The sequence below is a fragment of the Macaca mulatta genome, chromosome 8 (assembly GCF_049350105.2).
Source record: "Macaca mulatta isolate MMU2019108-1 chromosome 8, T2T-MMU8v2.0, whole genome shotgun sequence".
Lineage (NCBI taxonomy): Eukaryota > Metazoa > Chordata > Mammalia > Primates > Cercopithecidae > Macaca > Macaca mulatta.
Window position 1 is genome coordinate 17,983,939 of NC_133413.1, and position 12,189 is coordinate 17,996,127.

Consider the following 12,189-nt stretch of genomic DNA (forward strand, 5'->3'; position numbering starts at 1 on the left):
GCCACTGAATTCTTTCTACCTGATAGAGGGGTAAGAGGCCCAGACTGGGTGCCTCTTCCATTCCATACCAGACTTGGGCCTAACTGAGTTTCCGGCTCCAGGAAATTAAGTGATTTGCTTTGGCAGAGCTGGCCACAAGGGTTGCCTGAGAGCTCCAAGCAGTCCACTACAGGGCTATCCTCCTCAGCCTGCTGACCTGGAATCAAGGTTGGAGGGGGTGTTTGCAGGCAGGAAGACGCTGGCCTTTAAACCGGGCCATCCCGTCCCATCCCGTCCCATCCCACCCCCAGTCAGCTAGCCATCATACCCACCCCATACTTGGAATCACAGGGGCCAAGGGCCAGAGTTCTCACCCCCATCCCATCCCAGCATCAAACTGGCTAAGACCTGCTTCAGATACTGGCTCTCCTCCGTGGTCTCTGACCTAAGGTAGGGTACTGAATTTCTTTGGGACTCAGTTTCTTTATATGTAAAATGGGCACATCTTTGTAAGGACACTGCTGGCTTACATGTTAAACCCTCACTCCTGGCGAGTCCAGGCCCCTCTCAAGTCTAAAGCCTCTGCAAAGAAAAGGAGCTCAATACATTGATCTAATGACACAAGCCCCACTGATCATTAATGCAATGTTTTAGTTAGCTGTATATACGATTTAAGCTATTAAAATTTTTACAATATTTACAAATTAGCCTTCTGATAAAAAAAAAATGCCTTACAAGGAACTAGTAACCACAATAGTGACAAGTAAAGATTATTCATATTGCATCAAATATTTCCATAACACTTACAAATACAAAATAAGACATACTATAGAAATAAGAATGAAAATATGAAATGATAAAATGTTTTAAAATAAGAATAAGTATATGCAATGATTACTTGCACAGCTAGAAGCTTGCTCAAAACTCTAGTCAGTTAAGGAGCAAAATACACATTTAAAAGAGTTTCAAATAAAAAGTTATTTCTGGAATGTATGGAAAAGTGACTATGTTCCCAAATAATTTAAAAGTTGAATGCAATCTTTTACATTTCAGAGTGAAAGTGACTCTTGATTGTATAATTTCTTTTTTTTTTTTTTTGATTTGTATTTCCCTTTTATTGCATAAATTACCAACAAAATCCTGATGTGGGAATCAAAAATTTAATAATATAACCTCAGTTTAACACCATTAAATAAGCTAAATCTCAGAGTAATACTGGAATGTTACTCAAATAAATAAAGTAGGCAAATGGCCAAGTATTACATTCCCTATTTCAAAAAAGAGGCCTTAAGCATTCATGTCATAAGTTTATTGACAAACATATCCAGTATGCCATGAGTTAGAGTTTGATCCATTTCCAGAGGCTATATCTCTTAAAATGCTCTTCATATCTGTTAAATGGATGAACTGAAACATCCTTATGAGTTAAGCAGTTGGTGTCTTACTATAAGGAAGGGTGCAGCAAACGCAAATCTAAAGTACAAACACATCTTAACTAGTAACGCCCACTTGTTTTCCACTGAAAATGGCAAATTCTTCCCAGGGCCCTCCTCATAGTGGCTCCTACCGACCACAGAGGTTGTGAACCTCCGGATGTTGTGGCCCAACATAGCGCTGCTGGAAGCTTTGCGAAAGGCGCAGAGACCGAGGACGGATGAAACGGCGGCACCTCACCAAGACCTTGTTAGAATCAGAGTTGTGTTTGGGCCAGGCGTCAGTAAACAAAAACGAGTGACTTTATCTCTAGTAATTCCAAATTCCTCCTTATAACTGACTGCCTTGAGCTTCTCTCCTCAGTTATTTCGTGTCCAATGACAAGTTCACCTGTTCGACTGGTGTGGCCATACGGAAAATTACCGCCAGGGTCCACTCACACTGGCCAGTGTTCATGACAAACTGTTAAATATTTTGAAAATCACTAACTCCAGTGTTTCTAGAGTCTTTAACTGATGCCCACTTACAAAAGCTGTTCATAGAAATATCAGCCTGATATCTAAATGAAAGATAAGGTTTGCTCTGTGACATCTCCTACAACGTTTGCATTTTAATATTGGCCATGCCTAGTTTAAGCCAAAGGGAGCCTCATTCTCCCTGCTTCATGTTTCCAAAAAGAGACCCCCGCACCTCGACTTCAGCTAGCCTCTGGTTTCTCTCCATGATTCCTGGTCACTCTCGTTGGAGAAGGAGGATTGGTTCCTCTAATTGGTGGATTTGGCATAAAAAAATTCAGATGTGCTCACCTCAGCCTCTTCTCTTCTGCTTTTTATGGGGCTAGTCTATTTAGCTCACTGATACCATCCCACATATTTGGAAATTTGCCTGGATTATAGGATGGGCTTCAGAAGTGTTTAACAAACACTTACAAACATTTAACAAATGAATAATAATGAATCTGTTGAGTCAGTGACTGAATGGATACATTTCATATACTGTGTCAAATATCAGCATGTCCATTTGGTCAAAGATCTGAATCTGCATTCTTCACATGGTTTGTCAGTATTTGAGTAAATAATTTTAAGTGCATCTATGTGTCTTTGATCCAACTCTAATAGTCTCAGAATTCAGTCATGGATAAGGGGTATATTATTTGTTGTTTGTTCTGAAACCACTTAATAGAATTGAAAGGAAAATAAGGTGAGGAAGATTTCAAGTTAATATAAGAGAAAACTTTTTTAAATGGAAGCTTTTGAAAAACAGGATGTATATGAGTGTAACATTCACCTCAATAGGTGAATATTAGCAGAGAATAGATACTTGCTAGAGAAGATGTCAAAGAGATGATCCCAGCACCAGAGAGAGAACTGGTCAGTGTCAAGTAATAAAAACGTGTACCACTCCAGATATTGCAAGAGAAGAGGAGCCGAAAGCAAGGAATAAACTACAAAATTTTTGGAGAGCAAAAAAACAAACAACAACAACAACAACAAAAGGAGGAAATGTTGGAAGAGTGAAAGGGAGAAGGGAATGTTACCTAGCTATCAGGGCTGTCTTTTCAATTCAAGACTGAAACACACCAGCCATCCTTCCAGGTGATCTGCTAAAGATGTTGCAGAAACACAGGAACATGGATTCCATGGATGCTACTGAAACTCCTACTGATATGCTGGTGACCTTGTCACCTGAAGTTGCTCTCAGAGCCCACAGTCACCTGCCCATGTTATCACTGAAACCAGAGACGCAACAGAAACAGAAAATAAAGAATTCTTCTGTCTTTCTCCTTAAAAAAAAATCTCCTGCAAGGACTTCACATTGGCCAAATCTTACTGGAAACTTGCTAGCAAGGGAGCCTGGAAAAACTGCTTGGAATTCTTCCAGCTCCCTGCCATAGAAAAGCAAAGAAGGGTTTGAATGAAGCTGAGAGCCAGCAGGCAAGCAACCAAAATACCAGATAATGTATCCTTTCACATTTTTCAAGATCCAACAGAAATCTGTTAGAGGAGGAACACCATTCACTATTAACCCCTCCAGAAATTACAGCATCAGACATTTAAAGACATTTAGAATAAATAAATAACAGCTACCCACAGTTGCAAAAATATTAGTACTGAATTACAACTGTCAAAGAATATATAATAGCTTATACTGTACATGGAGAGAACCAATTATAGAACTGAGAAATGCCAAACATACGTACTATATTTATACTCATTATTCAGAGTGAGGAAAAATTGGTGTGGGCAACTTTAGAAAGCCTTCAAGAGCAGATCAAAGGTAATGTGCCCTGGTAGGGGAGGTAGGATTTGAATGAAAGGAGGTTATTTTACATTGATAGAAAACATAAGCAAGGGAAATGAGGCTAAATGGAAGTAACACATATGTGGAGAATATGGTAGGAGGAGCAATAAGGTAAGAAAAATCAGTCTCACTCAAGGATTTGAACATTAAAATAGGGTCCAATATGGGGGATATAAAGTTATACTTAAGGTGTGGAAAACTACAGAGTATTGAGGAAATGATGAAAATAGATTCCTTTGGGGTTCATTCACTTTGTTAGATTTTATTTCACAGTCTTCTATCTGAGAAAGACTGATATTTCATTCTCAATTATAATCTATAAACAGTGATTAGCCTAAAATATATGGAAGTTTGTTCGGGGAGTCTTCTAAATCTGACTTGAGGTGTTATTTTGACTGGTATTTGCAGCAGCATTCCACTTTTTCTGACTTCCTTTTCCTTTCCATAATGATTTGTCCCCCAAATTCTATCATACTATATAAATATTTATATGACATTAATATCAGCAATAGGAACAAACCACTCTGAGAATGAATGTAGTCTAACATTTAAAAGAATGAATTCTGGAGTCAAACTACATAAATTCAAAACCCAACTCCACAAGTACTACTTGTATGACCTTGGATTTACTTAAAATTTTCTTTGCTTCATCTTTAAAACAGGGTGATGGAAGAATTTACCATCTACCATTGTTGTCAGGATTAATGCATCGATAACGTTAAGCGCTCGCCTTAGGGCCTGACACATACAACACCATGTAAGTGTTAGCTTTATTTTCTCTGTTATCCCCAGCATGTGGTTTCTAACTTGTGCATAAGTTCTCCATTTTGACAAAGGCATTATTATCCCCTGTGGCAACTCTTTTCATTTTGGACCACTGAAATCATGAAGTCTTCTCTATACGTTTATTCATATTGAATTTGTTATAATTTCCAGCCATTGTTTCTATTTCTACCTTTGAGGCTACCTAGAATTCATGCACCACATTCTCTCTTGCATAGGGCAGGCTCTCCTAGATTGAGAGAGAAATAACTGCCCTCTTCCAAATTTTCCTATTTTGCTCATATTAAAAGCACAGTTCTTATAATTAAATATACTTCATATTGTATATTTCTTAGGCCTACATGAACTTGATTATTTGCCTTTGGATCTGTTTCCATTTGCCAATATTCTCAAACATCCTAGTAACATCTGCAATCTCATGTCCAAAGATATGCCCACTGGGGAACTCTCAAATGGCCAGTGGGACAGACATAAGTAGACCGGAGGCCTTCTACTCCCCCATTGATCACCTGTGTATGAAACTGTCCCTGTTACCTGCAAACTGTTACTTCTTTAGACACAGTGCTCAAAATAATCTCCCTTACTTGGACTAATAAACTGAATGGAGATAATCCCAGAAGAGAGGGACAAAGATACACTATCAGGGCTCCCCCTTCACATTTGTGTTTAGCAAATTTAAGCTGCAAAACTGAAAAACTTATGCTGCTTTCAAATGATCAATATTCACAGAAGTGTGGCATAGTAACCATGGATTAAAAATTATATAATATGTGTTAATTCAGCATAACATCTTAACAGGGTCAAATATTTTTAATGATTTTTACAGATAAATGGTTCCTCTAAGAATGCTAACCTATTAATGAAACTGTGTTAAAAATGAAAATGAATTGAGTTTTTTCCTCAGCCGTTGTATTTTATATTAGCCATGTATTTTTCATGTATGTTTCATATGTGTATGTATGTGTTTCTCATATATACAGCACATATATAGCAACGTGTTTCATGTATATGTTTTATATACATACACACATATAATACAAGGCAGTGAAGAACCATTATGTGTGTGTATGTGTGTATGTGTGTATATATATATGCTGTATACCAACATTGTCCATTGCTAAAACTGTATGTGACTTCAAGTAAATATTATAAAAAATAGAATTATGAAAATTCCAAAAGACGAAGCTTTTCTAATAGTTGTAGCATATGTCACCATATTTTATAAAATTATATATTAACTGGAGAAAATTCAGATAGAAATATTTTACTAACAGTAAAACCAATGTCCATTTTGAAGAACTCATCATTTGCTCTGTATTATTCTAACGCAAAGGGCAGGTCAGTGCAATTAACTTTGGGTGAGAGTTGTTCTTCTCCACCTGTGGACCTTGGAGAGCTCATCCTTCTAGGCTTCAAGATAAGCTGTCAGGTGCACTGCGAACCAAGGTTCAGGTTTAGATTAAACCTGCAGAGTCCACATAACAATTTATTCCCTTGACAACTGTTTTCTGCTGATTAAATAATGGTATTTAGTGGCCCATTTAAAAAACAATGTATTTGAGCACATTTTATTTGTACTACCCTAAGTTGCTGATCCTATAAAAAACTGTAAGCCAACTATAGTGTCCTGTCACATTTTTGGAGTTACACATTTCCCTAATTGAATTTGTTGATTTATTGCTAACAAAGATAACATTTTCTACTTCAGCCAACTTTCTGGGACGTGAAATTGCTTCGACATGGAAGCAAATTCTATAAATTTGAAAAACGTGCTTGAAATACATTTAGCAACCAAAATATTAACTTGACAGAAGTGAAACAACCAAGGGAAACGATCGTGTAATGCCTTCTTTCAACTCTAAAATAAAATTATTCGAAGTACAGCTGTTTGAGCAGAAAAGTAGATTGTGACAACTTCTGCCACTTAAATTTTCTGAGTATACAGTAAGTTTCATAATATTCTAGATTATAACTAATGATTATCAATTTATTAAGCTTTTATTAAATTTCATTATGTAATTAATATTTCATAACTAATTAATATTCAAACAGGAAACAAAATATTTCCAAAAGCCCATTACAAATACAAAGTCTCATAGCAGGCAACTGGAAATGCGGTACTTTTTCCATCTTTCTAAAATGGAAAAGGCATGTTCTCAATTTTTTTCTGAAATTTTATTCTATAATTCCTACCTTAGATTAGAAAACAAAAATGTTTGATTGAATTTCCTAAAAGGTTTCTATTAGGTGGTGGATATTAGGCATACATGATTACCTTATTTAATAAAATATCTGTTGTTTTGTTAGAAATTTTCTACTTATGATGTTTGATATAAACTCCCAGTTGGAAATATAAATCCGTCTTTCTCAGAGCAAATAAAAGGACACTGTCATGTCTGGAAATCTCCAGGTGTGCCTTTGTATCTTAGAAAGCTTAATGTAATACCATCATCCCCAAATTTACAGTAAGCTTGGCAAAAAGAACAACAAATCCCAAGAAGTAATTAATCTTTTCTATCCTATTGAAGACTATAGCTGAAGTTTTAGAAGTCAATATTCAGTCAGCATACAGAAACAACACTCTGAAGTTACATAAAATAAAACGTGATGACTCTTTAAAAATAGTTTTGAAATTTGGCTGTACTCCACGAACATGAATTTATACTGTGCCTTCTAAGTACACTCTTGCGTTTCTTCCATATAGACAATGCAATGCAATGATATCATTTCATTATTTGGAATGTTGGTAATATGCAAATAGAGAGGACAGCAGAAGAAACCACTGCAGAAAGAAGCTTGGTCAGGGCAGCACAAAAGGAAACAGATTTAACATCCTTGTCTCTGACCTGGGTTTGCCTATGAACCCATCCTATTCACCATATTGAGGTCTGATCCTACCAGCACCAAAGGAGTGAAATAAGTTATACAGAGAATGGAGAAGTGTATTATTATAAAGTGCCAGAAATTACTGCTGCAGGATTATTAGAGAGGATTAATCTAGTAGGTAGCCTAATGTTTTCACTTCATAGGTTAAGTTGTAAAGGATGTTAAGATACCAAGTCAAGCATGCCAAGTTACTTCCCAAAATTGTAGCAGGGCTGGCAAAGGATACTTTGAGCTCCTATTTTCCAAATTCTAACCAACACCCATAGGGAATTATGCTTAGGTGAGAAAAAGATGAAATGGAAGGCATTTTGGAAGTGAGGGGACAAGAAAAAAGAGGAAGAGATTTATTCAGCACACAGTTACCAACATCCATAATTTGGCTATTCAAGCCACATTGATCCTACCTGAATTTCAGAACCAATATATTTGGCTTAAGAAGAAAGCAGATAACCTGATGAATGCTTACAGTGTTGAATGAGGAGATTGATGCTTTTTTGTAAAGTCACATGCACACAGAATACTGACGTTTCAGGAAAAAAAAAAAAATCAACTGCTGAAATTCTAACACATTGGAGTTGGCATTAAAGACTGTCACATAGTCCAAATTAGTAAGATTCTTAGCTCTCCTTTTTCAGAAAAACACAAATGATTGCCTAGCATAGGAATCTCTGCCAGAAAGCTGACAAAATGCTGCTTTTGCTTCATTTTTGGAATTTTCACATTTGGAATAGTAAAAGAGGAATTTGGCCACAAATTACTGACCTCTTTGTTTTGGCAACATAAATCAATGGTGAGAAGTAAAATAGGCAATCTGTGAAAACAACAAAGAAAACCAAGTTAAAACAAATATTGATTGTAAGTGGAGAAATGTAATGGAGAAACAAATCACTATTATAATTTATCATTCATAAAAAAAATACAAAAATATAAAAATTAAAATTTAAGCCCTGAAATGCAAGATAAACCCTAGTCAATGAATTTTGAAAACCACATAGAAAATACTCTTTCCAAACGTTCCCTTCCTCCTTTATTTACTGCTTCACTGCCAGCATTTCTTCCATTTACATTGTAGGGAAATTATTAAAGTTCAAAAGGTCCACTTGTTTTGGGAATATCCAGTTGTTAACCCTGAAAATCTGTGTCTGGCCGGGTCTATGTGGCAACTGTCAACGGAGGTAACCAAGATGCTTCTAATTTTCTAACTCTCTAATCTTCTAAGAATAAGAAAGCTATTTATCTCATGTTTTTAGTGAAAGTCTATCTCCCAGCTATTTCTGACACATGGAAGATCCCAACTCTCTAATTAGGACTCATGTCTGTTATGAAAACTTCTCTTATTTACTCAGCCTTTTCTCCTCCTGACAACACTCCTTGTGCCAAAACACGTGTTTAGGTAATTTAATACATTCCTGCCATTCGTTTTCACTTTATCTTGTTTACACAAATATCTATTAGCAAAAGGGGAACAGATATTAGTTATCAGGTTGAATCTCACACTTAGCTGTTCCATTTTAGTACCTTCTTCACAGGAGCATACAACGTTATCACACATATAGTGTTCATCGTTATCACACATATAGTGTTCATCTTCTGTACTCTTCATTCTTTACACAAAGTTTATCACGAAGACTTAGTCCTAGGTGTGCCCAATCGGTTATTTGGGGGTAACAGAAGACATCTTCACTTGTAAAAAAAATTTTTTTTAATAGAAAGAACACTTAAGAACTACCCTCTTAACAAATTTTTAAGTGTACAATACCATATTATGAAACATAGGCACAGACGGGCATGGTAGCTCACGCCTGTAACCCCAGCACTTTGGGAGGCTGAGGCAGGTGGATTATCTGTGGTTAGAAGTTCAAGACCAGCCTGGCCAACATGGTGAAACCCTGTCTCTACTGAAAAAAAAAAAAAAAATACAAAAAATTAGCTGGGCATGGTGGGAGGTGCCTGGAATTCCAGCTACTCAGGAGGCTGAGGCAGGAGAATCACTTGAACCCAGTAGGCAGAGGATGCAGTGAGCCAAGATTGCGCCATTGCATGTCAGCCTTGGTAACGAGAGAATTCCGTCTCAAAATAAATAAATATAGACACTAGGATTATAGCAGCTCTCTAGAACTTACTCATCTTGCATAACCAAAACTTCACACTTGTTGATTCACAACTCTCATTGCTTCCTCTTCCAAATCCCTGGCAACCTCAATTCTGCAATTTGGTTCTATAGGTTTAACTATTTTAGATACCTCATGTATGCAGCATCATGAAGCATTTATAATTCTGTCACTAGCTTATTTCGCTTAGCATAATGTCCTCCTCTTGGTTCATCAATGTTGTTGCAAATGAGAGTTTCCTATTTTAAGGCTGAGTAATATTTCATTGTATGTACATGTTAAATTTTGTTCATTTGTTGATGAAGATTACAGTTGTTTTTACATCTTAGCTACTGTGAATAGTGCTGCAATGAACATAGGAGTGCTAATATCTCTTTGAGACCCTGATTTTAATTCTTTTGGATAAATATTGAGAGTGGGATTGCTGGATCATATGGTGGTTCTATTTTATTTTTTGGAGGAACCTCCATACTGTTTTCCAAAGTGGCTGCACCATTTTGCATCCTACCCACAGTGTGCAAGGTTTTCCAATTTCTCCACATCCTCACTAATAAGCTTGACTTTTTTTTTTTTTTGATACGTCATTCAGACAAGTATAAGATAATATCTCATTATAGTTTTGATTTACATTTCTGTGATGATTAGTGATATTGAGTACTTTTTCATATGCCTGGTGGCCATTTGTATGTCTTCTTTGGAGAGATCTCATTTTAAAATCAGGTTATTAGGTTTTTTGCTATTGAGTTGTTTGATTTCCTTATATATTTTGGAAATTAACTCTTTATCACATATATGGTTTGTAAAGATGTTTTCCCATTTTGTGGATTGTTTCACTCTGTGGATTGTTTTCTTTATTGTACAGAAGCTTTTTAATTTGATGTAGTCCCACTCATTTTTTTTTCCTTCCATTGCCTATGCTTTTGGTGTCATAGCCATGAAGTCACTGACAAAACCAAAGTCCTAAAGCTTTTCCCTGATGCTTTCTTCCAGAGATTTTATAGTTTCTGTCTTACACTTAAGACTTTAATTCATTTTGAGTTTATTTTCTTGTATGGTATAAGATAAGGGTCCAACTGTGCTCATCTGCATGTGGATATCTAGTTTCTCAACATCTTTTTCTGAGAGACTATCCTTTCCCCCTTGTGTATTCTTTGCAACCTTGTCTAAGATTAGTTGACCATTTATGTGTGTGAATTTATTTCTGGGCTCTCAATTTTGTTCCATTGGTCTATATATGTTTTTATGCCAATTCCATACTGTTCAAATTACTATAACTTTATCTGCATGTGGATATCTAGTTTCTCAATATCTTTTTTGAAAGACTATCCTGTAACCATTGTGTATACTTTGCAAGCCTAAGATTAGTTGACTGTTTATGTGTGTGAATTTATTTCTGGGCTCTCAATTTTGTTCCATTTGTCTATATATGTTTTTATGCCAGTACCATACTGTTTAAATTACTGTAACTTGGTTATACTTTTTGAAATCAGGAAGTATAATGCTTTCAGCTTTGTTCTTTCTCAAGATTGATTTATCTATTCAAGGTCTTTTATGACTCCATATGTACTTTAGATAGTATTCTTTTCTAATTCTATGAAAAATGACATTGGAATTTTGATAGGGATTGCATTACGTCCGCAAATCTTTTGGGGAATATGGATATCTTAAAAAGAGTACATCTTCCAATCCATAAATATAAATGTATTTTCATTTGTTTGCATCTCAATTTATTTCACAAAGGTTTCCCAGTTTTCAGTGTATAAACTTTTCCCTTCTTTTATTCCTATTTTATTATTTCATTCTATTGTATGTGAGGTCTTCCTAATTTTTTTCAGATAGTTTGTTTTTAATGTTTGGAAATGCAATCGATTTTTGTAACTTCACTGAATTCATTATTAGTTCGAACAGTTTTTTAATAGAGTCGTTAGGGTTTTCTATATATAAGATCATGTACTCTGTAAACAGAAACAATTTTACTTCTTTCCCAGTTTGGATGCCTTTTTTTTTTCTTGCCTAACTAATGTTGTGAACACTTCCAGTACTATGTTAAATAGAATTGAGGAGAGAGGGCATCCATGCCTTGTTCCTAATCTTAGAGAAAAGTTTTCAGTTTTTACCATCGATTTAACAACTAGGCTTTTCATATATGTTTTTTATTATGTTGAGCTACTTTGCTTCTATTTGTATTTTTCAGAGTTTTTATTTATAAAAAGGTGTTTACTTTTATCACATGCTTTTACTGTGCCTACTGAAGTAATTTTTTTCATCAATTAATATATCACATGAATTGATTTTTAGATTAACCAGCCTTTTATTCCAGGAATAAATCTGACTTGGTCATAGTATATGGTCCTTGTAATGTGTTGCTTTGCTTGTATTTTGTTGAGGATTTTTTGCATCTACATTCATCAATAATATTGGCCTGTAGTTCTCTTGTGGCATCTTTGGCTGTCTTATCTGGGTTATGCTCCCTTCATAAAATTAATTTAAAAGTGTTTCTTCCTCTTCAATAGTTTTGGAAGAGTTTAAGAATGACTGATGTTAGATCAGAAGTCACCCATGAAGCCACCAAGTCCTGCGCTTTTTCTTTTGGGGAGATTCTGATTACTGATATCATCTCTACATAGCTCTGTTCAGACTCTGTAGTTCTTCATAATTCAGTCTTGGTACATTTTATGTTTCTAGGAATTTATCA

At 35.6% G+C, this 12,189-nt stretch overlaps 1 protein-coding gene across 1 annotated transcript; it reads right to left on the reverse strand.

Moving 5' to 3' along the window:
- Positions 1-1,397: 1,397 nt before the first annotated feature.
- LOC114680400 (cytochrome c oxidase subunit 7C, mitochondrial-like) lies at positions 1,398-1,597 on the reverse strand. Its single transcript, XM_028853178.2, has one exon. It carries the CDS (start codon positions 1,587-1,589, stop codon positions 1,398-1,400), a length of 192 nt encoding a protein of 63 aa, XP_028709011.2. The 5' UTR covers positions 1,590-1,597.
- Positions 1,598-12,189: the final 10,592 nt, after the last annotated feature.

Excerpts from the sequence above, each read along its gene's own strand:
- LOC114680400 (XM_028853178.2), bottom strand. The coding sequence starts at position 1,589 with ATGTTGGGCCACAACATCCGGAGGTTCACAACCTCTGTGGTCGGTAGG.